This window comes from Pithys albifrons, chromosome 6 (genome assembly GCF_047495875.1).
Source record: "Pithys albifrons albifrons isolate INPA30051 chromosome 6, PitAlb_v1, whole genome shotgun sequence".
In the NCBI taxonomy this organism is placed as follows: domain Eukaryota; kingdom Metazoa; phylum Chordata; class Aves; order Passeriformes; family Thamnophilidae; genus Pithys; species Pithys albifrons.
The window spans coordinates 1867424-1894320 of NC_092463.1; the positions used below are offsets into that span (position 1 = coordinate 1867424).

The 26897-nt window shown below is 45.5% G+C and overlaps 1 protein-coding gene across 2 annotated transcripts; it reads left to right on the top strand.

Moving 5' to 3' along the window:
• Nucleotides 1-2240: 2240 nt before the first annotated feature.
• KLHDC1 (kelch domain containing 1) lies at nt 2241-26417 on the top strand. Of its 2 annotated transcripts, XM_071557168.1 has the most exons (13): nt 2241-3339; nt 5796-5866; nt 9365-9482; nt 10650-10768; nt 12659-12737; nt 13608-13691; nt 14452-14535; nt 19203-19261; nt 20885-20997; nt 21401-21473; nt 24427-24511; nt 25044-25096; nt 25470-26417. In XM_071557168.1, the coding sequence occupies exons 1-13, from the start codon at nt 3238-3240 to the stop codon at nt 25642-25644; spliced, it is 1215 nt and encodes a 404-aa protein (XP_071413269.1). In that variant the 5' UTR covers nt 2241-3237; the 3' UTR covers nt 25645-26417. The 2 variants fall into 2 exon arrangements, with proteins under 2 accessions (XP_071413269.1, XP_071413270.1); XM_071557169.1 differs by lacking the exons at nt 2241-3339; nt 5796-5866 and adding an exon at nt 6016-6121.
• The last annotated feature ends 480 nt before the right edge of the window (nt 26418-26897 follow it).

Consider the following 26897-nt stretch of genomic DNA (forward strand, 5'->3'; position numbering starts at 1 on the left):
CTCAAAGCTCATCTTCTTTGCCATGGGCAGGGACACCTCCCACTATCCCAGGTTGCACCAAGCCCCATCCAGCCCAGCCTTGGACACTTCCAGGGATGGGGCAGCCACGATTCCATCCTTGTGGGGCAGCTGCCTTCTCCCCAAATGAAAAATACATGACATTTCATTCAAACACTCATCCCCACCTCTCAAAGCCCAGCTTGAGTTCACAGAAGGCTCACAAAGCAATTCTGAAAGAATGTTCTTTGATCAAAAAAGTCTGCAGGGATTTAAACACAGACAAAAAATGCCAGCTATTTTCCATAGTCCATTCTCAACTGCATAATTTATAACCACTCCTCCTCATCAAGGAGGAGCTCATGGGTGAAGCTGCAGCTACTCTTTTCAGACAAAAAGCTGCCATCTGACAGGTCTCAGCAATTTTGGCAGGAAATATGATCCATTTTTCATCACAGGCACACAGCCAGGTGCAAATTATGAACCCAATCCTTACATAAGTACTTCCATTTGCTAAATTACTGCTTATTCTCCTTCAAAGAAAATGGGATTTTGCCATTTGGCTCATGTCTTGCCTTGAGGAGGAAGGTGCACCTGGAGAAGGGATGAGCCCCTCACCCAAAATTAGTTTTATTTAAAGCTATTACCAAAAGCACAGTCCCACAGCATCCTGCTGTATTTGGGATTCTCTTGGGTTGCCTGGAGCCTCCCACCAGAGATATAAAAGTATTCCAGTGTGAGATGCAGACCTGTGTTTCACTGAGCCATCTGTCTGGAGCTCTGGAAGCCATTCCCAGCTCCTTGTCTCTCACCTGCCATGGCTTTGTTGGACATCACAGAGCCTGGAGAGCAGTGGTCCAGCAGAGAGATCCCAATGATCCATGAGCCAGCACATCTACCTGGATCCATGGAATTGTGTTGTCACATGGAGCAGGACAAAGAGCTTTTCATGTCTGTCACTGCTCCCCTGGCAAACCTCGGGCTCCTGACTGTGCAAATCTCCTGAGGCAGCCCATTGTCTCCACCTGACCTGCTGATCTACAGATAAGTTTCCCTGTTACCCATGTTTTTCTTAACTCCAAATGCTGGCTCCTGCATTTCAACCACCATCAGTACCTGGCTTCATTTTGAGTTTGGGACAGGCACTGATCTTTTCTCTCTGTCACCAGTGACAGGACCTGAGGGAACAGCTGGAACTGTGTCAGGGCAGGGTTGGGTTGGATCTCATGGAAGGTCCTTCCCCCAGAGGGTGGTGGGCACTGCCCAGGCTCCCCAGGGCAGTGGGGGCTGCCAGAGCTCCAGGAGGGTTTGGACAGTGGGACAGGGACAGGGTGGGATTGTTGGGGTGTCTGTGCAGGGTCAGGAGTTGGACTGGATGATCTTTGGGGGTCCCTCCCAGCTTAAGACATTCTATGATTAATATTATCAGTTGATGAAAGGAGTATTTAGTCTTCCCTCCTAGATCCAGCTGAGAAAGTACATGCCCCACTTTCACAAGAAGATCTTCATAATTGTGTTTTGGTGTCCTTTTACAAGATACTAAAGCACTTGGTTCTCCCCAGCTTGACTTTATTACTCTTTCTGAAGCACTGTACCTGTTTTATTTTGGATTTCATCAATTCCACAGTTCAGCTGGAACTCACTGGGTTGTTGATCTCACAGTGTAAGAACTGGAAAGAGAGTGTTTGAACTACCATATAACTGTTTAATTAATATCAGCTACTATTTCATAAGTGCTATTTCTGGCAGGGGCATAGATTGTCTCACCTTCAGAGACAGGGATTCTGCTGTGGTTGTCTCATCACAGAATCATGGAATGGTTTGGGTTGGTAGGGACCTTAAAGCCCATCCAGTTCCACCCCCTGCCATGGGCAGGGACACCTCCCACCAGCCCAGGCTGCTCCAAGCCCTGTCCAACCTGGCCTGGGACACTCCCAGGGATGGGGCAGCCACAGCTTCTCTGGGCACCTGTGCCAGGGCCTGCCCACCCTCCCAGACACCAATTCCTTCCCAACATCCCATCTATCCCTGCCCTCTGGCAGTGGGAAGCCATTCCCCTTGTCCTGACTGACGCTGCGATCCCGTTCTCCCTTCCCTTCTCGCACTGGGTTTATCTTTGGCTCTGCTACTCTGGGCGCCTTTTTCCTCCTCTCGTGGTGTTTACTCACATCCTCCCGGAGTGTTTATTAACCCTCCCCGCGGCCCGGGGCGGGCCCCACATCTTGGACACTCCTGCTCCCGTCCGCCTGCGGGGAGCGCCGGGCGGCGGAGCCGGAGCCTGGCCCGGAGGAGGGACGCGATCCGTGAGGGGACCGGGCCGTGAGGGGGCCGAGGCCTGAGGGACCGATCCGTGAGGGGACCGGGCCGTGAGGGAGCTGAGCCGTGAGGGGACCGGGCCGTGAGGGGGCCGAGGCCTGAGGGACCGATCCGTGAGGGGATCGGGCCGTGAGGAGGCCGGGCCGTGAGGGGGCCGAGGTTTGAGGGACTAAGCCGTGAGGGAGCTGAGCCCTGAGGGGGCCGGTCCGTGAGGGAGCTGAGCCGTGAGGGGCTGGGCGGTGAGGCAGCCGAGCTGTAAGGGGACTGAATCCTGAGAGAGCTGAGCCCCTGAGGGGGCCGAGCCGTGAGGGGGACGGGCTGTGAGGAAGTTGAGGCCTGAGGGGGCCGAGCCGTGAGGTGGACGGGCTGTGAGGGAGCTGAGCCCTGAGTGAGCCACTCCGTGAGGGGGCAGAGCCGTGAACAGGCCCGGCCGTCAGGGGCCCGCTCTGTGAGGGGCCGGGCCGTGAGGGGGACGGGCCGCGAGGAAGTTGAGGCCTGAGGGGGCCGAGCCGTGAGGGGGCCGGGCCGTGAAGAAGTTGAGGCCTGAGGGGGCCGAGCCGTGAGGGAGCCGAGCCGTGAGGGGACCGGGCCGTGAAGGGGCCGGGCCGTGAGGGGGCCGGGCCGTGAGGAAGTTGAGGCCTGAGGGGGCCGAGCCGTGAGGGGGCCGAGCCGTGAGGGGGCCGGGCCGTGAGGGGGCCGGGCCGTGAAGGGGCCGGGCCGTGAAGGGGCCGGGCCGTGAGGGGGCCGGGCCGTGAGGAAGTTGAGGCCTGAGGGGGCCGAGCCGTGAGGGGGCCGGGCCGTGAGGGGGCCGGGCCGTGAGGGGGCCGGGCCGTGAAGGGGCCGGGCCGTGAGGCGGTCGAACCGTAAGGGGGCCGAGCTGCTCCGTCTTCTTCCTCCTCCTCGTCCTCCTCCCGCTCCCCTAAGATGGCGGCGGACCCCGCCGAGCAGTTCTGCGTGGCCGAGGAGCGCAGCGGCCACTGCGCCGTGGTGGATGGGAACTTTCTCTACGTGTGGGGAGGATACGTGGTAAGAGGCGGGCGAGGCGGGCAGGGGCAGTGGGCGAGGCGGGCAGGGCAGCGGGGCAGCCTTGCCGGGACCCCCGGCAGGGCCGGGCAGGGCAGGGCATGGTGGTTGTTCCCCTTCGCCCCTCAGCTCTCAGCCGGTGCGGTTCGAATGGCGGCGGGAGCGCTGAGGGGGCTCCTCCGGCACTCCTGTCCCTTTGCCCTCGTGTCACCTTCTTCCCTCCGCGGTCATCACCGCCCTCCTTCCCCCGCTCCGGCCGCTCCGTCACGGAGCACGTGTGGGGACGGGCTGGTGGAGCCGGTTCGCTTCCCCTCCCTTCCCCTGCCCTCCGAGGGGGTCTCTCGGCTTCATTCGTAGAGGCGTTTTCTAGTGTGTCATTCGTGTTCCTGTTGCCGAGTCCCCGCTTTTTTTATTTGTTGATAGTTGTGTATACAGTGTGTCTGCCTCCCTCAGAGAGCACTGCTGGTCAGCTCACGGTGACGGTCACCTGGTCAGCCCGTAGTGACGGTCACCTGGTCAGCCCGTAGTGACGGTCACCTGGTCAGCTCACGGTGACGGTCACCTGGTCAGCTCGTAGTGACGGTCACCTGGTCACCTTGTAGTGACGGTCACCTGGTCAGTTTATAGTGACAGTCCCCTTGGTCAGCTCACAGTGACGGGTCACCTGGTCAGCCCGTAGTGACGGTCACCTGATCAGCTCAAAGTGACACCTGGTCACCTTGTAGCGACAGTCACCTGGTCAGCTCACAGTGACAGTCACCTCAGGCTGATGTCAGGCTAAACCCCACATCTTTTATTTCCTTTTCATAACAGATCAGTTCTGGTACTGCTCAGTAAATCCTTGTCTGTCAGCTCTATAAATTCTCAAACAAAAGCCATTAATAATTCTACATTAAATGCACCCACTTTATTTTATCTCAGGTGTCTGTGCCCATTTGCCATAAAATGTGAACATACCTGTGCTTGGTGTTGTTCTTTGTCTTGATAAAGTGGAAACTATGTTCCTATTAATATATTTAATATTCTTCTATCTGAATTTTCAATGGGCTCAGGTAAATTTTAAATGTACAAAATTTGGCCTTCCACAGTGAAGCAAAGAATTCTAGTTGGAGTCTCCTGGATTTAAACTTCCTAATACTTTGTGTAACTACATATCACCTGAATCATTGGTAATTCTTGTTACTTTTCTGTGCTCTGGTCTTTAAAACTGAGGGTGGACTGGTGAGTGAAATGTTTTCTGAAGTTTTATAGCAAAAAATTGTGGGTTTGTGGCACATTCAAAACAGACAATGTGTTTTATCAGATAAACTTTGCAAATGTTTTAAACAGTATTACTCTTTTTATGAGAATATTATGAAAATCGTTGCTCTTTAAGCAGCACTTTACCCAGATAAATAACTTATAACACGTTGTTGATGCACTGCTGCCCAGCAAACTTATTTTTGGCATCAGTGTGTTTGCTCAGAGCTGGTTCTGGAGCAAATGCTCGACCTCTGACACATCCAGATGAAACTGAGTCAACTTGTGCACGTGTCAGGAGGTGCCAGGAGTGTGGAACAGCAGAGGAAAGGGACCTGGCAGGGCAAACCTACCAAAAATAGGATGTACCTGCCTGGTTTGCCCCTTTCAGATGGAGGAAGTCTCAATAAAGCTTCATTTGAAGGCACGTGAACAGTATCAGGAACTAAATCATCAATAATAAAATATCAGTTTTGTATTTAACTTCCTCACGTTCATTTAATTTTGATCCACTTCTGATTTACTTGTTTATTTACTGGCTCTGGCTGTTTATTCCCTCCCAGTCTTTAATTATTGCCTTGGCATTAGAAAGAAATTAATGTTGTGGCTGTTACTCAGCATGAGCACTGAATTCTTTTGGGCTTCCTTCTCCTGATTGTTGTTCTTCCTCATCATTATTTCCTAAATTGTTTTTCTTTGTTAATGACCACTGTTCAGGACTCTTTGTTTTGTTCCACAGAGAAATTAATTTTCTCCTTTATATTTGACATTTTGTTCTTTCAAGTTCCTTCTCTCAGCTGCTGCAAGTAACTTTTGGTGCTTTTCTGTTCCCTTTTTCTATTCTGCTTTTTATTCTACACTTCTCCGTTATGCCAAAAATTGCCTCCTAATTAAAAGTATCTCCCTAAACAAAAGATAATGAATTTTAATTCAGGAGCTCCAAATCTGGGTTGTGTTCCTACACATCTTTTTTTTGGCAAAACATTGTTGGTCAATCTTTGCCTTTAATGAGTGGTCATGAGGAATTCAATTCTTTATTTTCAAAATAAATTAATTTAAAATTGTGATGATCAGAGCAATAATGACTTTTATGCTCTGGTAGATTATTTCCTAAAGGTTATTCTGTGTTGCTTAGTAACAAGGTTTGGCATTCCGTGTTAAAATGTGTGGTGTGTGAGGCATAATTGATTGAACATTTGCACATTTCTTTTCCATTTCAGTCCATTGAAGAAAATGAAGTTTATCTGCCCAACGACGAGCTCTGGATCTATGAAATGGACAGTGGGTTATGGCAAGTTGCATCATTTATGTTTAATTAATATATGAAGTTCATCTTTGCATTGATGACAATGAACTTCAGTGAAGAGGCTTCAGTGACGTGAGTTACTGGCCAAGTTCTTGAGTTTTAGTTGCTGTTTAGTGTGAAGACTGAAGAACTGACCTGTGTGCTTGGGAATTAACTCCAGGAAACACATCCATGCCTAAAGTCTAATTATTGTGTTCAATGGAATGTTTGAATGGTCAGCTTGAGGCTCTGTTGAAACAGGTGCATTTCTTTGGAAGTTTATGTTGGCTCAGTTCTTCATACATTAACTTTTATGTTAGAAAGAACAGTTAAACAGTGGACACTTGGGTTCTTAATCTATTTAAAAATTACGTTTTTTTGTCATTACTTAATTGCATAATACAGTGCAACTCAAGAATAACTTCCCCTTCTTTGTGCCTCTGCCCCCTTCTTTTCTCTTTTTCCCTTTTTCCCTGCCCTCCTTCCCCCCCCCCTTTTTCCCTGCCCTCCTTCCCCCCCCCCTTTTTCCCTGCCCTCCTTCCCCCCCCCCTTTTTCCCTGCCCTCCTTCCCCCCCCCCTTTTTCCCTGCCCTCCTTCCCCCCCCCCTTTTTCCCTGCCCTCCTTCCCCCCCCCCTTTTTCCCTGCCCTCCTTCCCCCCCCCCCTTTTTCCCTGCCCTCCTTCCCCCCCCCCTTTTCCCCTGCCCTCCTTCCCCCCCCCCTTTTCCCCTGCCCTCCTTCCCCCCCCCCTTTTCCCCTGCCCTCCTTCCCCCCCCCCTTTTCCCCTGCCCTCCTTCCCCCCCCCCTTTTTCCCTGCCCTCCTTCCCCCCCCCCTTTTTCCCTGCCCTCCTTCCCCCCCCCCTTTTTCCCTGCCCTCCTTCCCCCCCCCCTTTTTCCCTGCCCTCCTTCCCCCCCCCCTTTTTCCCTGCCCTCCTTCCCCCCCCCTTTTTCCCTGCCCTCCTTCCCCCCCCCCTTTTTCCCTGCCCTCCTTCCCCCCCCCCTTTTTCCCTGCCCTCCTTCCCCCCCCCCTTTTTCCCTGCCCTCCTTCCCCCCCCCCTTTTTCCCTGCCCTCCTTCCCCCCCCCCTTTTTCCCTGCCCTCCTTCCCCCCCCCCCTTTTTCCCTGCCCTCCTTCCCCCCCCCCCTTTTTCCCTGCCCTCCTTCCCCCCCCCTTTTTCCCTGCCCTCCTTCCCCCCCCCTTTTTCCCTGCCCTCCTTCCCCCCCCCTTTTTCCCTGCCCTCCTTCCCCCCCCCTTTTTCCCTGCCCTCCTTCCCCCCCCCCTTTTTCCCTGCCCTCCTTCCCCCCCCCCTTTTTCCCTGCTCTCCTTCCCCCCCCCCTTTTTCCCTGCTCTCCTTCCCCCCCCCCTTTTTCCCTGCCCTCCTTCCCCCCCCCTTTTTCCCTGCCCTCCTTCCCCCCCCTTTTTCCCTGCCCTCCTTCCCCCCCCCCTTTTTCCCTGCCCTCCTTCCCCCCCCCCTTTTTCCCTGCCCTCCTTCCCCCCCCCTTTTTCCCTGCCCTCCTTCCCCCCCCCCTTTTTCCCTGCCCTCCTTCCCCCCCCCCTTTTTCCCTGCCCTCCTTCCCCCCCCCCTTTTTCCCTGCCCTCCTTCCCCCCCCCCTTTTTCCCTGCCCTCCTTCCCCCCCCCCTTTTCCCTGCCCTCCTTCCCCCCCCCCTTTTTCCCTGCCCTCCTTCCCCCCCCCCTTTTTCCCTGCCCTCCTTCCCCCCCCCCTTTTTCCCTGCCCTCCTTCCCCCCCCCCTTTTTCCCTGCCCTCCTTCCCCCCCCCCTTTTTCCCTGCCCTCCTTCCCCCCCCCCTTTTTCCCTGCCCTCCTTCCCCCCCCCCTTTTTCCCTGCCCTCCTTCCCCCCCCCCTTTTTCCCTGCCCTCCTTCCCCCCCCTTTTTCCCTGCCCTCCTTCCCCCCCCTTTTTCCCTGCCCTCCTTCCCCCCCCCCTTTTTCCCTGCCCTCCTTCCCCCCCCCCTTTTTCCCTGCCCTCCTTCCCCCCCCCCTTTTTCCCTGCCCTCCTTCTCCCCCCTTTTTCCTGGATCAGGAACTGGGATCAGGAAGGTGATCTGGGTTAAACCTAACTTTTATTTTGTCAGGGTTATATTTATCCCCAGCATCTCCCTGAGCTCACAGCACACACAGCTGGCCACATGCAGGGCATGGGAACTGCAGGAATTTTCACTTGTGCTCAGTTTTCACTGCTCACTTTTCCCTTTGTAAAATGACAGCAGTGCCATTTGCTCATTGCAGGAGGTTTTGGAGTTATTAGAACTTCTGTGTGTGGAACAACCAGTGTTCCAGCCCTACTAAAACTCTTTTCATATGAATTTCACCTACAGAAAAATCGAGATGTTTTATAAACACACAATTTTCACTGTGGTAGTCACAGAATCATAGAAATGGATTGGGTTGGAAAAGACCTCTGAGATCATCAAGTCCAACCCTTGATTCAACCCCACTGTGATCACCAGCCCAGGGCACAGAGTGCCCTGGGCTGGTGATCACAGTAGGGTTGGATCAAGAAATGGTGGATTCAATAGCCTTGGATCAAGATGGGGTGGATTCTCACTCAGTGCCACATCCATAGAATCACAGAATCATAGAATGGATTGGGTTGGAAAAGACCTCAAAGATCATCAAGTCCAACCCTTGATTCAACCCCACTGGGATCCAATTCCACTCCGTGCCCTGGGCTGGTGATCGCAGTGGGGTTGGATCAAGACGTGGTGGATTCTCACTCAGTGCCACAGAATCATAGAATGGATTGGGTTGGAAAAGCCCTCTGAGATCATCAAGTCCAACCCTTGATCCAACTCCAGTCCCTTTACCAGATCATGGCACTCAGTGCCACGGCCAAGCTCAGTTGAAAAACCTCCAGGGATGGGGAATCCACCCCCTCTCTGGGCAGCCCATTCCAATCCCTGAGCACTCTCTCTGCAAAGAATTTTTTCCTGCTCTCCAACTTCAATTTCCCCTGGCAGAGCTTGAGCCCATCGTGCCCCCTTGTCCTATTGCTGAGTGCCTGGGAGAAGAGACCAACCCCCAGCTGGCCAGAACTTCCCTTCAGGCAGTTCCAGACAGTGCTGAGGTCACCTCTGAGCCTCCTCTTCTCCAGGCTGAACACCCCCAGCTCCCTCAGCCTCTCCCCACAGCACTTGTGCTCCAGAAAGCAGGATCACAGTCCAGCAGGAATGACAGAACTGCTGCCTGAACAGTGGGAAGGTTGGTGGGAGATGGCTGTGGACTCATCAGGGCAGCTCCACACTGTGCTGGGCATCCCCTGTGTGCACATGTGGCACAGCTGCCCTTCAACCTCACCCTGGAACTGTCAGCTCTTTGGCTGCAGGGATTCCCACCCATCATGCCCCCTTGTCCTCTTGCTGACTGCCATGGCCCAAACTGTATTTTTAGCTTCAAGTCTAAATATTACTAATAAATATATTAACAAATGTGGTTTGGGGTTATTAAAGTGCCTCAGATCTGACAGGGCTTGGTGTGTTTTTGCCTTGCAGGACGATGCACCTGATGGAGGGGGAGCTGCCCACCTCCATGTCCGGGAGCTGCGGCGCCAGCATCGACGGGAGGCTCTACATCTTTGGGGGATTTGATGACAAAGGATACAGCAATCGGGTATTGTGCTGGTTTGATTCCATAACACTGGATTTCAGTGAATAATAACCCTGATTTCCTCTTTGTCTGGTGCATTTTGTGCTTGAATTCAGGAGAAATTTGAGAGAAAACTTAATTTTGGCAAAACTCTTTCCTGAGAACTGCCAGTGTTTTCCCAATGGCTTTTTTAAAAAAATATTTTGACAGTCATAATGAGACTAATAATAGAATATCACCTTTATTCTTGTTCTTTGTTAGTGATTACTGTGTATAATCAGGTTAATTAATAATTTAATAATTATTACTGAGAACTGCCAGTGTTTTCCCAATGGCTTTTTTAAAAAAATATTTTGTCAGCCATAATGAGACTAATAATAGAATATCACTTTTATTCTTGTTCTTTGTTAGTGATTACTGCATGTAATCAGGTTAAGTAATAATTTAATAATTATTACTGAAAACTGCCAGTGTTTTCCCATGGCTTTTTTAAAAAAATATTTTGACAGTCATAATGAGACTAATAATAGAATATCACTTTTATTCTTGTTCTTTGTTAGTGATTACTGCATGTAATCAGGTTAATTAATAATTTAATAATTATTACTGAAAACTGCCAGTGTTTTCCCAATGGCTTTTTTAAAAAAATATTTTGACAGCCATAATGAGACTAATAATAGAATATCACCTTTATTCTTTTCTTTGTTAGTGATTACTGTGTATAATCAGGTTAAGTAATAATTTAATAATTATTACAATGAATATAATTAAAATTAAATTTAAAGATAATAAATTATATTTAATTTAATTAATTTTTAAATATAATTAATTATTAAATAATTAAAGTTAAACCAGAGCTACCTGTTGTCTTGGTAACTGAAGACTGAATTAGCAAAGTAGATTAAATTAGTTGTTTTATCCCTTAATGAAGATGAACTCAAGAGTTCACTCCTGACTAGAAAATAAGTGAAATGGAGCCTCTCATCAGGCAGGGAAATTTCCTGCCAATTCTCACCCTTTAACTGTATTTTTGTGGTGTATTTGGCTCTTCCTGGGTGTTGCTACATCTTGTAAACTTCACTGCCAGTTCCTTTGCGTTTTAAATTCCCACTGGTGTGTTCTCTTGGTGATTTGTGCTGCTTTCTTTGCTGCCCTTTGCACTGAAAACGTTGTAATTATTTTTCTTTTAAGCTCTATTACGTTAATTTGCGAACAAAAACCGGAACCTACAGGTGGAAAAAAATCACAAACTTTACAGGTCAGCCTCCCACCCCACGTGACAAGCTCTCCTGCTGGGTGTATAAGGACAGGTAACACATTCAGAATATTTGATATGTGTTATTGCAGGGAGGAAGGGCTGTAAAGTGAAGAGCACACAGGTCTGGGAGTCAGAAAACTCACTCTTAGCTTGGCTTGCTGTGGGATTTTGTGTGACAGTTTGTACCAGAGTTTTCTCACATTTAGGCTGGATTATGGTAAGTAAAACCCACTTTAGGAGAGGGGTGGGAAACTCAGTGAAAGTTTGTGGAATGCTTTGAGACTTCAGATAAAAAATCATTATGCATCTGTTATTTATGGATTTAACATGTTAAAAATCAGTGTAAAGTGACTTGTTTATTGTATTGATTAATGTAATTAATGTAATTATTGCCTCAATAATATGTACTTAATGTGTTTTCAAGGATTTTAATAGCTGGCAGTTGCAAAGGCATTTTAGGGGTTATCTTTATTTTTCAAGAACTGAGCCAGCCTAGATATTTGTCTTGTAAAAGTGTATTTATCAAAATTATTAGCTAGAAATAAATACTCCAGATTTTGTGTTTATTGTGGGAAGTGCCTGGATCTTGTGGCATAAAAGTGGTCACAAGAAAGTCCTGTGGGAGTGATTTGTTATTGAAATTGTTCTAAACAAGAAAGAATATAATTTACAATTAACATTATCAAATGTGAATGGATTTTCTGTTTCTGGACTCCCCATCTGAAGAGGTTGTGCTGAGCTGCAATACCTCTGGTTTTGTGATTCTAATTGAACTGCAAGAGATGGGAAATTATAGATATTTTAACATGATATCTCTTGGTTTTGTGATTCTAATTGAACTGCAAGAGATGGGAAATTACAGATATTTTAACATATCTCTTGGTTTTGTGATTCTAATTGAGCTCCAAGAGATGGGAAATTAGATATTTTAACATGATATCTCTTGGTTTTGTGATTCTAATTGAGCTGCAAGAGACAGGAAATCACAGATATTTTAACATGATACCTCTGCTTTTGTGATTCTAATTGAGCTGCAAGAGACAGGAAATCACAGATATTTTAACAACTCCTTAGCTGTTAATACCAGATCATTCAACACTAAATTCACTCAGAGTATCATGTAATTGCATACTGAGAAAATCAGGTGTTTTAGGTGTCAGAGTGGGACCTTTTCATTGAAAGAAAGTGTTAAACATTACAATTTCCTGGTGAGTTTGCGGATGAGGATGTCTTGGTGTCTTGCACAATGCTGTCAGTAACTCTGTTTCCCTAGGAATGTCAGTCTGGAATGAGCTTCACCATTTCCTAAATTGCCTTCTCCCAGGATCACTAGCAACTAGAGCAAGTGTCCTCACAGGCTGGAGTTAAGCCAGACTTAGGAAGCTTTGCTATGGATGGCCAGTTCATGGGTGGAATATTAGGCTGGGAGGTGTGTAACGATCCTTGCAATGTGATTTGTTCCGCAGTGCCCCCTTGGAAAGTCTCCCTTGAAACAGAGACAGAGCTTTTTGTGTCCCAGGCAGCCAGTGGGGTGACCCTTGGGAACATTTCCTGCCAAAGGATGCACACAGGAGGCCAACAGATAAAGCAGGAGTGCAGGAATTTCCCTAGGGAAGGGCAGGAATTGGAGCAGAACGAGGCATTGCACTGTCCTGTGTGTTCAATAATTTTGAGAGTCATACCTGAAATGAAAAAGCTTTTGGAGAGAGGAATAGACTTGGAGGTGCCTTGAACCTCTTTGCTGCTGTGGATTTGTGTCAGGCTTGTTGAGGGTGTAATTATTACTTTCACCTCGTTAAGGTTTGCATAATCAGGTGTAATGTGCAGTATTTTCAGTTTGTTACTACTAGTGCAGCAGGTAACCCCAAATTTGAAACTAATTATTGCAGCTTATTGATTTGAGTGTTGTTAATTAAATGACCTTGTTTTGTTGTTCTTTTAGGCTAATATATTTTGGTGGCTATGGCTGTAGGAAGCACAATGAGCTGAGTGATTGTTTCGATGTCCACGATGCATTTTGGGTAAGATTTGTCACAATTCCAAGTGATTTGTCCTTTCTGATTCTCAAAAAAAAGATCCTTTATAGTGAACTCAGTGAGTATGAAAATCTCTCTGATTTTCCTTTTATTTATGGCATCAGCAAAAATGCAAATTGGAGTCTCCTGAGATCTGAAATTCCAGATCCTGCACGTTGGAATCCACAGATTCCAAGTCCCAGTGCAGGGAAACAAAAGGCAGGAAAAAAGGCACTGTTTAATCTGAAGACATATTTGAAAGCTGAAACTCCCAGAAAATTTTAGAATTTATTTCTTTAAAGATAACATTAGGGAGTTTATGGCTTCCTGAGTCTAACTGACAACTAGTCCTAGTTAATTTATTTCATTTGTTATCCAGAAAGGTGCCTGGGTTGGTTTTTTTGTAACAATGTAATAACTTTCCCATAATAATTTCTTACAGTTAATAGAAAAGAGACTGATCAGAGTGCTTAGAGACAGGAATTAATGAGAAATAAAATGTGTATTGAATAGAATGGAGCTCCTGACATCACATGTTAAAGGTTGAATTGCAGAAATGCACTACTTTGTACAATCTATTTATTTCTCAGTATATTACAATAAAAATTAGAAGGTAAAATTTGCCCAGTGCAGGGATTGATGTTGGAGCTCATTTCCAGGTGGCATCAGCCTTAACATACCTGGTTGCTGCTGACCTTCATCTAGACCTGAACTGCTGCATCATAATTAAAAATATTAATGTATTTTTAAATAAAACTCTGTATTTTAGTTCATTTTGTGGTTTGACAGATCCCATCCAGGTTTGTGTCCTTCAATAAGCTCAAAGACTTTGAAATAAAGTATATTTATTTTTAATTTTCTAAACTTCTTTTTCAGGAGGGACAGATATTCTGGGGATGGCACAATGATGTTCATGTGTTTGATACAACCACACAGACTTGGTTTCAACCACCAATTAGAGTGAGTGTTTTTGAATCTCATCTCTTGACACAGTTGTGATTTCACTCTTTTGAATAGTTACTCTGCTCTAGAAATTGATGCTGGGAAAAGTAATTTAAATGTGCTTAATATTGCCCAGGCTTGTAACATTAAACAGGACACCCAGTTCCTTTGGAATGTGGAAAATTCACCACTGATAGGAATTTTTTTTTTCCTGTGGGGTGTTTTTAGATTGGTGTTTGTTCTTTACTCTGGTTCTGATGTAGAAATTGTCCTAAATTCCAGAGAAGTCTGGATGCATTAGGAGATGGTACAGCTTTGTGTCTCTGGGGGATAGTTTGAGATAAAGCTTTGTGTTCAACTTTAATGCAACTGTTGGGAGTGTAAAATTACTGTAAAATGAGCACTGGAAAGACAAAGCACTGGAATATTCCAGAATTGCTGACACTGATATCAGGATATTCTCCAAAGGCTCACAGAATCCAGGTGAGTTCACATAAGAGTAAGTTTTGAGTTGTAAAGAGTGTCAGACAGTATTTTATGGTCTTTATAAGATGTGCTGAAGTTCCAATAAAACTAAATGCCAAAAAAATAAAAAGTACCACTGAAAAGTAAGAGCCAGTTTTGCTCTTTATTTCTGATTTACACAGGTGGCTGTAACATCAAATTTTAAGATGTGCCACCCAGGGATTTTAGTGGCAGTTCCTGATGGTTTGCACTTTAGAAAGATAAAGAAGATAAAGGTTTGATGTTCTGAAGGATCTTGTTTTGGCTCCTGCAGGGCGGGGATCCCCCTCAGCCTCGAGCAGCTCACACGTGTGCTGTGCTGGGAAACAGAGGCTACATCTTTGGAGGACGAGTGCTGGTAATGGGCCATTCTCTTGGCAGTAATGTTCTTTTCTTGCCTGTTATTTTTGTAATTAAAAATCACTTCATAGTCGGGAACAAAACCAAAATGTCTTGCCCTAAGCTGGATGTTGGAAGGGCTCTGAATTCATCACCCTCTCCAAAAAGAAGAGCCTGTCTTCTCTCTGTCATATCAGTGATGAAGCACTAATTGTCCAAAAAGAGGAAACCCAGGTGACTGTATAGTAAATACCAGATTGGAGTTGGCTTTATAATTTAACCTTTTGTCACTTGTTGCTCATAAGTGACTGCAGCACAGATGTCTGGAAGAGGTAACAGTTGAAGAGCTGTCTGTGTAGGAAGCAATCAGTGCACATTTTAATTAAGGCTGGATTGTGGCTGTGTAACCTTAACTCCTCCTGCCTCTTTGTGACCCAAAGTCACAGGCATCACCCCCTGCTTGTCTGTGCCCAAAAACCATGAAGCCAACATGGTAAGCAAGGAGATACTGAACCTCTCAGCCACACACTGAATTTCTCTAGTCAGAGGAGATTTTCTCTTCAGTTCCTCTCTGCTGAAGCTTTAATGTCAGAAACAGGTTCTCTGAGGCAAGTAAACCCCTTCCAGTTCAAGTTACTGTCTACTCTTGTATTTTTTTATAAATTTAAGTTTTTAGCTCTTTTCACTACAGCTAATTTAGAGCCTTTAATGCTACTCATCTAGAGGATGAGACTGAATGTTTTCTATCTCTACTGCTCTGAAAAGTAACAGTGAAGAAGCTTTTGAAAGCCCCCAGTGCTGAGTTTTTGCAGAAAAGAAGGAATTAGCTGTTTGGGAATGCCCTACAGAGAACATACACCAACTTCATCTTGGGAGGCTGCCATAACCTAACCCCAAAAAGTGGCAAAGACAGCAGTGTAAAACTGCCCTTTGCTCCCTGTTCCCTGTTTTCCCTGCTGTGATGTTGTCCCCAGGCACGTGTGCAGTTCTGTTAGCAAAGGTTTCTGCCCCTGCTTGCTCAGACAGAAACCAGCCCCATGGTCAGAGGGGCCACACCGTGGCCAGCCCATTGCCAGTCTGAATTTCCTCCCACATCCACAGGAAAACGTTTTGTTTAAGTACCTTTTCTGAGCAATCAGGAAAGAAAGTAACCAAAATGGATCCTGTTTGTTCTTGCCATTATGTGGCCTTTGATCCAGGCCCGGGGTCTCTGGAGTTGTTGCTCAAGCCCCACCTCTGCCTGAGGGAGCTGTAGGTTTGGGCACACTTGGTTTGCAAAGAGCCTCAGGAAATGCAGGGATTTTGGAAGAGACTGAAAAATTGCCAAGTCTTGTGTGTCAGGGTTGTCCATGCCAGGCTGAGTGAGCCCCGTGGCTCTGTCATGGAATTCTCTTCCCTGTCTGCTGACACAGACAAGTCCTGCTCCTCCTTCAGGGAGGGGAAGAAACCCAGATGTGAAGAGTGAAACATGAAGCTCAGGAGCTCTTGCCCTCCCACTTATTCCCATCACTGCCTCAGAACAGCACCCAGGGCTGTGCTCAGCTGAACTGCTCTGGAGCTCCAGCTGGGATTTCATGCAGCCTCTGCAAGTGGATTTATTATTTACCTGGAGCTCACCCTTCATTTCTCTCTGTGCTGGTGCACGATCAGAGCTGCCCTCAGAGGATTTGCCCTCGGGCTTCTGCTTAACTGTTTAACCACAGGATTCAGAAGGCTCTGATCTGAAAAGGTGGTTCTGTTCCTCATGTAGCACCAGCTTCCTTAAAAAGGTGCTAAATTTCAGTGAAACCACTTGGGAACCTTGTCAGAGAAGATGAAATTGTGGAAAGCTGTTTTTAATTCTGTGGGAGAGCAGAGAGTGTAATTTTCACCTTAGTGATTGTTATTGATTCACTTTCTATCCTAGAAAGAAATGGAGGGAAACCTGGAAAGGTTAGGGAGCACTCAGTGAGGAATTAATGTAAGTCATGAAAGAAGAAAGCTAAAGACATCAAACCCCACTGCATTTCCTGAGCACAGGAGTAACTCCTCCCCAAAGGATGAAGTCTTGCTTTTCTCCATAAATTAAGGAGCAAATACGGGCTTGCTCTGCTCCTCCTTCTCCTTCTAGTTCACCATAATACAAATCTTCCCAGGGAAAAGGCTCTGCAAGGAACCAGAAAGGGCCAGGAAGTGTCATGAGGCTTCTCCTATTCATCTTTCTGGGAGGAAAGGGCACCTTTTTCCAAAGTTGGAGCTAGAACTGGTAAAAGAAGATGATGATGATGATGATCAAAATCAATTGTACCAGGAATCATTTGAAAACAGGCTCAGAAGTGTTATGTGGACTCAGTTCCTTCAGGTAAGCCCCTGGAAAAACAGAAATGGGAGAAAGTGGGAAGGAAGGAGAGGTAGTCCAAAAGTTGATGCAAGTCTTATGTTTAATTTAAGTGGAAAATTTTCTTGCCAAGACTGAAATAACAAACCAGAGTCTTTCCAGCAGCTCTTCCCACATCTGATGCCTTAATGTAAGCATGTTTGTATTTCCTGTAATCCTTCCTGTCACTGAACATCCATCTGACTGCAGCCCTTCTCCTGGCAAAGGTTGGAGCTGGAATAGCTGTTTGGCTGTAAATCCAGAATGGAGAGGTGCAGAATTTGCTGTAAGAACAGTGAGCTGAGAACAATGTCACCCTTAGTGCCTTTCATCAGGCTGGAAGGTTAATCCTGAGACAAAGCAGGTCCTGGTTAATGTTTACTGGGCTGCAAATAAATGAACATGCCAGAGATAAGCAGAATGTCTCAGGAGTCCTTCCAGCTCAGAGGGAAGTGCAAACCCTCTTAGGAGGCTTGGGGCTTTTAAGCCTGTTAAGAACCATTGTAGGATTGTCAGAATGATTAAATGTAGCAGATAACAGTTAGAAATACATGAGAAACTGCAAGAAAACTGTGTATGGCAAGTGGTGATACTGTAAACTTGTGTGCTTTCCAGTTTCCCAAGTGAGGGTTGGGTAGAAAGGCTTTGTTAAAGGACTGAGTCTTGGACAGAAATGTCCAGCTGATGGTGTGTTGAATTCCAGAGAAGGTTGCTGTAATTGTGCATCTGTCAAGCTGTTGAACCATGAGAATGTAAAGATTATAACACATTGATTTCCCAGGGACAAGGAAACTGAAAACCTCTCCATCTTCTGCCTAATGCCTAGGAAAGGACAGTCAGCGAGGAGGGCTTGGACAGGATCTTCTTGAAACCTAAATTTTCAACATAACAGCAACTTCCTTCCCTTTCTTTGATAGATGCCCTTCATATCAAATTGTGTCATTCCAAGATGATTAAATGTTTTCAGTTGTAGAGGCCAGAATGTTGGTTTTTCCCCACCCTGCCCCAAGTGTCTGGCTGTGCACAGAAGACACCAACAGCGTTTTGCTTTCTGCTTGGATAATTTGTTCCTCATCTCCTTCATAGCCACCAGAAGGAGCAGGAAACTGGATAGACTTGTCATGGAAGACAGATGTGTTCCCCTGGCTGTCAGCTGGACATGTTGTTGTTACAGTCACCCCTTTGAGGGATAAAGTTTCTCAGGCAATGCCCCAGACCCTCACGTTGTGCCTTTCCTTACCCTGGTGCCCTCCCTGAAGGCATCCCAGGATTGTGGTTGATGTGCCCTTCTCCAGGACAGCAAAGTGCTTGGTCAGAGGAGGCCATAGCTATCCTGAAAGCCTTGTTGTTCCCTGAAATCCCCCAAGAGACTTCCCATAGCTCTGATGGACAGCTTTGGGAGGCTCAAACTCCCTGGCTGAGCTCTCAGGGGTAAAGCTACTCCTGTTCTGACTTACATGACCAGCCTAGTTTCTGCCTCAAAGGATCTGCCAGCTGGAGAAAGGCTTATTCTAATAGATCTATGGACTACCCTAGGAGAAAAGGAGTTGGAAGGTAAGGCAAGATACATTTCCCTACTTCCCAGATATTTTTGTAGTGCCTGGGGGAATCACAGGTGGCAGTCGAGTGTGTTGTGAGTCATTGAAAATAATCTAAAGCAAAGAAATCCTTCCTTAGCCTCTCCCCCAGCCTAAGGCAGACAGTCAGTTCTCCTTCTCAGATCACAGGCAGACAGGAAAGTGTAGTATTTCCCATTTTGTTGTGTTTATGGCAAATGCTCAAAGGTCATAAAACCTTCTCATTGCTTGGAGTAACTTGGTGAAAGGGAGAGAGAGAGAAAACCACAGACGTGATGGACTTTTGTGGGATGTCCTGAGCACTACTGGGATACTCCAAGGAGTAAGTGACCAGGCAGGAGGACACAGAATGATCAGAATGTAAAGAAAAATACCATGAGGCAACTCCATGAGAGTAAAATACCTTGTGCATTTACCTACCATGAATTCTGTGGCTGAAAGTTAAATACATTTGCAGGAAGTGAATAAATATCACATAGTTCTTCACTGCTCAGAGCTAAAATTGGCCCCATAGTGCTGTTGCATGACTGGAAATATTCCTGACAGGCAGTTTCCTGAGAGTTGCATGTTTGTTTTGAGAAGAAATGCTTTTCATCTGCCACATCATAAAGATTTATATTACAAGGCACATGGGTACAGATTTCCTCACAATATTCTTACTCATAATGTTCTGTCCCAGGAAGGCCTCACTGAAATCCTTGGCTTGTTATTTGCTTCATGTAACACAAGTGTGATTTTATTTCTTTGTTTTAGCAAACTAGAATGAATGATTTGCACTGCCTGAATTTAGACACTTGGACTTGGTCTGGAAGGTGAGTTTCCCTCTCTTAACACCTAAAACTGATTGCAGCAGATTGAAACACATTGTTAAGTAATTCCAGAGCTAATCCTGCAGCTTTTCCAAGAGGAAAACGAGAGTTTGGGGACTCTTTTAACAGCTGCTGTATTGTGATTTCAATTTAATTTAATTTCATAGTGGTTACTGAGCTTTTTCTGTTCTGCACCAAAGCACTGAGGATGCTGTTTCAAGCACAGCATGCAGTGATTTAACATCCTAATTTTCAGGATGGGTGCATTTATCCATATGGAATTTCAGCTCTGATGTTTTCTGAATGGTGCTTTTAGTCTCTGTAGTTGGCTAATTACAGCACAGCTTGGGGAAGGGTCTCTGCCTTAAAAGACCAGGAAATCCTAAATAGTGAACATTTTCCCAAAACTCAGTTATTTCCATATTGTGATCCAAGCACAGCTCCCAAGATTTAGTGCAGACTTGGATCATTGTATGTTTAGGAGCCTCCTGTGCAGCCATTCCAGCACCTCTGCAGAGAGGACTGAAAAGATATTTAAGGTATTAGGGGGAAAAAGAGTCTTTTCACAGTGTTTGCTGCTGTGGTGGCTCCTCAGAGGAGGTAAAATGTTCATATTTATTCATTATTTATTTCATCTCAGTGCATCTTTCAGGGCAACATCAAATCACTGTTTACATTTTTGACTGCAGTTTACAGTCTTTACATAAATTGCTTGGCCAGTTATTTCTGGCCAAACTTCCTTCACAAAATCAGCACTGGTGGCTGCATTAAACCCCAAGCATTTGTAGGGATCACCCCAACATAAAGAATTTAGTTCCAAAAGTCCCCTGGTTCCCCAGACAAGAGCAGAAATAAGAGCAGAAATAAGAGCAGAAATAAGAGCAGAAATAAGAGCAGAAATAAGAGCAGAAATAAGAGCAGAAAAACTCCAAATGCAGTGGTGATTTCATTTAAAGCCCCACTAACCAGTCAAGTTTCTCTCTTACTCAACTCTGCACAGGTTTCTGAAGGAATTGCATGACACAAACCTCCTAATCCAGGAGTGTCCTCCAGCAGGAGCTGCAATTGTCACTTCACCTGCCATTACCCAGCAATCCCCTTGCCCTCCCTGAGCTCCACTGACTTGTTACCCAAAACGTTGAATATTTTGTTATTTCTGGTACTGGGAGAACTTTTTTGCAGCATGAAAATTGAAATTTTGTCACTTCTCAGTATCTGGTTTATATTTTTTTAACCTTTAAAGCCCAGACTGTGCCTTTGCAATACTAAACCTCCATATGTTTTGGACTTAGAAAATCCCCTTTTCACTGACATTTACCCCAAAATTTGGGTGCCCACCATTTGTTACAATGGTTGAAGAGGTGGCAGGTTTTGTATCAAAGGTAAAGCCACAATCCTTGGATCATTTACAGTTTTCCCAGGATTGGAAAGGCTGTAACCCCTCACATGGAATTTTATCTCAGTTAACTCTTTTCCTGCAGTTTATTTAAACATTTAGTCTTTGGTTTTTCACTGTGAAAACATCCAGACTTATTCTAGGACAAACTCTGACATTTTCTGCCCAGTTAATTTTCAGCATTCTTTGCAAATTTGTTCTTTTTTTTTTTGTTTCTTTGTTTCACCAAGAATTAATATCAGTGGAGAGAAACCAAAGGATCGTTCCTGGCACACACTGACTCCAATAGGAGATGACAGACTTTTCCTTTTTGGAGGACTAAGCTCTGATAATGTTCCTTTAAGTAAGTATTGGAGAGGTTATAATTTTATTGTGCCCTTCAAATCAGCAACAAATGTTAAACAGAAGTGGGACAGTCTCAGTTCCTTTTGTAGAAAAAACAGCTTCTTTCTTTTCATGAAAAAAATGAGTGAGGATAATTTTAAGTGTTACAGATAAATCCACTGATAGGGGGTGATTTTCTCAATTTAACCAAAGGAAAAGAAACTAAAATGTATTTTAATTCCAGATTTAAATGCACTGAGTGTTCAGTTACATCACAAAGAGTGAAAAAATGCAGCTCAGTGTAGTGATGATGTTCCTGCTCCCTGAGTGTAACATGTCCTTGGAGCACAGAGCTGTCTGTATAAATAAAAAGGTGATTCTTTGCCCCAGAAAAGGCACTGATGGATGTTCTTACCCTGCAGGTGATGGCTGGATCCACAGCATTACAACTAATGGATGGAAACAACTCACCCACTTGCCTAAGAGTAGGCCTAGGTACACAAACACAACCATGTCTGCTGAAATTTAATCATTTATACAAACTAAGTGGTGTTTAAATTGTTGAACAGGAATTTAAAACAACATGATATGAGTATTTTAGCAAATTAATGCACTATGGCTGAATGGTTTGCTTTAATGCCTTATTTTCCTTCATACCTTTGCAGCATTTTGAATTTCTGTGTTTGTTATTGTTGATCTTTACTTGCATTGAAAGATGTTTTTGTGGTGAAGGGTCTGGGTGTCCAACTAACCTGGTGTTCTACAGTAAAAATAATTGTTACATAATCAAATAATCACAGAACTTTTGGGGAATCGATGACCAAGGAGAATAATAATAGTTGATTAATGTTGATACATTATAAGAAGCAGAGGAGGAGAGAACCACAAAAAAGTTGATGCATCTTTCAGGGTTCAAAAGTAAAATACCTTGTTTGTTAACTCTGTAAGATAATTACTATTGAATTGACTTGCTGTAGGTAATTAATATCCAGGTTTTCATGGAATTCATTCTCTGCATCCACCCAGGAACTCTCAGCACAATTTTCTATCACCCTTTGATGATACAAACATGTACAGTTCTGGTCTGGCATTTGCAGGATTCCTGCCTTGTGTTCTGTTACTGAAATATCTTTACCTCCATTAATTTTCTTCCTGTTTTATCCTGTTCTAGGGTATCTTTTCAATATAACAGCCACAGCTAGACCAAGTTTTGTACTTCAGACTCTGTCAAGGGCCAATAAACTCCCTTAACTTCATAGAATATTTTCTTTTTATGATCAGTGAGCTGTTAGGCAAAGGGACCAGTGGCTGCCTCAAGTAAAGCCCAGCAGGAGCAGCCAGGGGTTTGTGTTCAGTTCTTCACACATGGCTGGTCTCATAAACCTCCAGTGTGCCATTACTATAACTGAGGATCATGGAAAGGGATCATGGAAGGGACGGAATGTGCTGTTTGTACAGCAGCAGCAGCCCCAGGAGCTGAGCTGGAATAACCCCTGTGCCTCCCTTGGCAGAGGGTGGATGGGAGGAACCAGCGACTCCTGAGCCCCAGGGGGTTCCCAGGCAATTCCAGGGCACATCCCACAGTGGGATACAAGTGGAGCTGTTGTGCACACACAGCCCAGCCTGTCCTGGGAGAGCAGAGCCCTGGGATCCCATCCTGACAGGACCTCAGAGCTCCCCCATTCCAAACATGTCCTGTGCTGCTCCATCCCCTGAGGATCTGGGTGTTTGGGATGGAGGCTCAGGGCTTCATTACTGAGGGAAAGGACCCCCCAAAACTTCATTCACCCTTCTCAGAAAGTCCCAGAGTCACGGAATGGGTGGGGTGGAAGGGCTCTCTGGAGATCCTCCTGTGCAACCCCTCTGCCAAGGCAGGGTCACCTGCAGCAGGTGGCACAGGAACACTCCAGGTGGGATTGGAATGGCTCCTGGAAACATGGATAAAAGCAGCCATGCCTTTATGTGTGTGTATTGAACTAGTTTGAGTGTGAAGTACTTCCTTGTAGCATAATTGTACCCCTGTACTCACTCAGGATTTCTGCAGCTGGAAAAGGTGCAGAGTTCCTCTATGACCTAAAGTACAGGGCAATAATCCATGTATGTGTACTTATTTTATAAAGATTTCTGTTATTGTATAATAATACACAGTACAGCTCACATTCATCAGTGTCTTTGCCTGATGCCTCTGCAAATTTGATTCCCTCCCTAAATTCTGTGAAGAATAATTTCCTTTAACCTTCAGTTTTAGTGCTTTCTAAAAAATTGCCTTCTCAGGTGACTCTGTACTGGTGGAAAATACTGTTCTTCTTTCCATCCCTGTGTGGCACTTCAGCCAACGTTTTGCACGCCGGGTTTAAACAGAGAACAAAGTGTTTAACTCCTGAATTGCCAGTGTTTTCCTTGCCAGGTGCTGCTGTGTCTGAAGGCTGTGTGTGCTGGCAATTCCCTGCTCTGTCAGCATGTGTAGGTGATAAGTTAGAGCAGCCGTGGGAGGACAGAGACTCTGGCAGGCTGTAGGAAAAGCCTCAGGTTGCGAGATAGGATGTCACCAGAGCCCAGGCAGGAAAGGCTTCCCACTCTTCTTCGTGACCAAGTCCAGGCCAGAGTTTTCCTAAAGCAGATCAGGCAGAGACAGATCTATCCACAGGTATGAGGAAGGGAAAAGGTGGGATGCAGTTTAGCCTAAGGACTGATAGAGAAAGTGGGAACAGTTACTTTTGCATGAAAGTTTAGTGGTGCATTTTATTTGGTTCAGTAGCTGTAAAGGGCCAGAGCTCTGTGGGGATCATCCTGTGCCATTCACTGCAGTGGTGAGAGACCAGCAGAAAATCTGCTAATAATAAAAAATAAACCTAGCAAGGTGTGGCTGCAGAGTCTTTGATTATAAAAGCAGGTTTTGGTTTTGTGGGGGCTTTTTACATCATGTATTCTTATAAGCACAACACAAAGCCTGGTGTGATGTGACTGACACACAGGAAATGATCCCCAGGAATCTCTGGGGGAAGTGTAAGGACTGAAACAGGATAACTGATGCTCCTGCTGCTCAGGGGTCTGAGTCAGGACTGAGGACCCCACAGGCTGAAAGCCACTGGAGTTGTACTTCTGAATCAAAGGAATAGTGGAAAATTTAAAAAGGAAAAGAAGAGCCATCCTTGGCAAAAGCTTTGTTTGTAGAGTTATGTTTTTGTATAAAACTTTTCCACTGTAGTGATAAATAAGACAAAGTTTATATAACCAGGAGAGTCAAATAATGATAAAATATATTGGTCTGCATGAAAATAATTCTCATGAGATGGATAGTCACATTGCTCTCTCCTTTTACATTGTTAAACAAACGAGCAATATATTTTAAGGTACTGTGTTTTACCACTGAACACTTCTGATAGAATGTCTTTGTCTTGCTGATAACACAGCTGGGCACTAACTGCATTTGTGGTTTTCTCTCTAGATTGTGGCACACAGCCTGCCTGGGGAAAGAAGGAGAAGTGATGGTGTTTGGTGGGAGCAAAGATGACTTGCTTTTCATGGACACAGTCAGTAAACTGGATAATCAATCCTATTATTATGATAATTCCAATTGATATAAAATCATAGAATGGGTTGGGTTGGAAGGAACTTTAAAAATCATCCCATCCCACCCCTGTCATGGGCAGGGACACCTCCCACCAACCAGCCCAGGCTGCTCCAAGCCCTGTCCAACCTGGCCTGGGACACTCCCAGGGATGGGGAATCCACAACCTCTCTGAGCAAATCAATGAATGTATTTATATAGATGGGATTTAAATTTAAAAAAAATCCAACAAACAAATGGATTGAGACGTTGGCTCAAATTGATGACTGAAACGAGTATAAATTATGGACCACTGAGGAATCCCCACCTGAAACTTCCTTGACTGATGGACTAAAGAGGAATTTGTAATTCAGATTCTTCATAAGTAGTTATTTAGGTATTACCAGTTTTAAATCATGCATGTGGTAATTAATGTGACATTAATCTAGAAAACAGCACTATTGCTGAGATAAACTGTTGTTTGCCATTCTAATGGTTCTTTTTCCTCTTCACAGGGTCACTGCAGTGACTTGTTGATATTTCAGACTCAGCCTTATTCCCTCCTCAGGTGAGTTGTGGTTACAGAATCCCTGGATCCCAGGCAGGTTGGGGCTGGAAGGGACCTGGAGGACCGTCCAGTCCCACCCCTTGCCACGGGCAGGGTCACCTTCCACCAGCCCAGGGTGTTCCCGGGGTTATTTGGGTTATTTGCTCCTGCACAGGCAGGTAAAACACCAATTTACCTCCCCAGGAAATACTTGAGCCCTGCAATGTGTGATGATCCACAGCAGTTTAATCACTGGGGGTGTGTCATCCCCCTGCCCTGCACTGCAAACACCTGTGATTAGTGCACAACACTAATGAGGGGTCTCCTTCCTGTCTTCAGATTATACACCATTTACTGAAATAGTTCTTTTTTTTTTCCTCTTTTCCTCCTCCAGGCTGTGTCTTGACTGCATTGGGAAGAATGCAGCTCTCCTGGAGAACCAAATTCCCCACTTGCCATCCAAACTGCTGCAGGAAGTGCTGAAGAAAATCACCTTCTGGGCTGCAGTGACCCACCGGCAGGAGAGGAAAGCTGAGACCGAGAGACAAAACCAGCTCAGCACCAGATGAGGGAGGGCTGGGGAACCCTGGGACACCCCCAGCTGTTTGTTAGTGAACTTTACTGGTGTTCCAGAACGACTGTGTGTTAAGCTGAGTTTCTAAGTGAAGTTTGAGAACAAAAGAAATCCTTTTTATGGGAAGTCTCTCTTGTTTTCTGCGTAGAAAACTGATAGGACTTCATTTGTATATATTGTTCATTTCTGTTGTGGTCTTCAGGAGACAGTCCATACAACTTGTTCTTTTGGAAGGGGACATGATACAAAACTCTTTCAGTTGGATAAAATATGGCTTAAATCTAAAAATCTTCCTCCAGCCTTATCACATCAGCCTAAATTAGTTCAACAGTGTCCTGGGGAGATCCACACCCGTCAGTCTTAAAGGTAACAATCTGGGAACCAAATCCTGCTGTGTGATTCCAGCAGCCTCTCCCTCACCATCCCTTTAAATGATGGAGCCCAACCTTGTGCTCCAAGTGGGAAAATCCATAAGGGAACTGTGGAACTTGAAGAAAAACCTGCGACGAGCAGCGTGACCTCATGTCAGCAGGAAACCTTCTGCTCATCACCTGGTTTCAGTTTCTGTCATCACCAAGTCCTTTTGGAAATAAGTTGTATATTGTATTTTGGATGTGTAAAGTTTATATTTCATTCTTGTTAAAAAAAAACCAAACAAAAATTTGCTTATTTATTGTTTAAAAAGAGCAAATGTAGTACCGGGCTATTTTTCTGTTTCAAATATTTAGTTAACAGGAGCACAGTCATTAAAGTTTTATAGAGACTTGAGATACATTTTGACAAGTTTTTGATGTTTTTACAATCTGTGAAAATTAATTATTTCAGGAAAGGAGGTTTGGGAGCAAATTCGTATCCTAGAGGAAGGGAAGTTTTGTGAGTGGGTCTTGTAACAGCTGTAATTTTATGTGCTAAACTCCCCTCCTCTTCTTCCCTCCTTTTTGTGCTCAAGGTTTTTGTTTTGGGGGGGTTCAGGTGCCCCCCAAGGTTAATTTTGGGGGCTTCAGGTACCCCCCAAGGTTTGATTTCAGGAGGTGGCTCAGGTCCCCATCCAAGTTAATTTTGGAACGTTGAGGTGCCCCCTGAGGTCTAATTTTGTGGGGCTCATGTGCCCATTAAGGATAATTTGGGGGTTTCAGGTGTCCCCAAGGTTTGGGTTTAGGGGTTTGGGTTAATTTGGGGGAGGGTGTTCAGGTGCCCCCAAGGTTAATTTTGGAGGCTCAGGTGCTCCCTGAGCTTTGATTCTGGGGG

What these genes read in the sequence shown, in the direction of transcription:
- KLHDC1 (XM_071557168.1), top strand. Translation starts at nt 3,238, where the DNA reads ATGGCGGCGGACCCCGCCGAGCAGTTCTGCGTGGCCGAGGAGCGCAGC. An exon ending in ATGTCCACGATGCATTTTGG is followed by an intron (nt 12,738 to 13,607) that starts GTAAGATTTGTC and finishes CTTCTTTTTCAG; the next exon opens with GAGGGACAGATATTCTGGGG. An exon ending in TTGCCTAAGAGTAGGCCTAG is followed by an intron (nt 21,474 to 24,426) that starts GTACACAAACAC and finishes TTTTCTCTCTAG; the next exon opens with ATTGTGGCACACAGCCTGCC.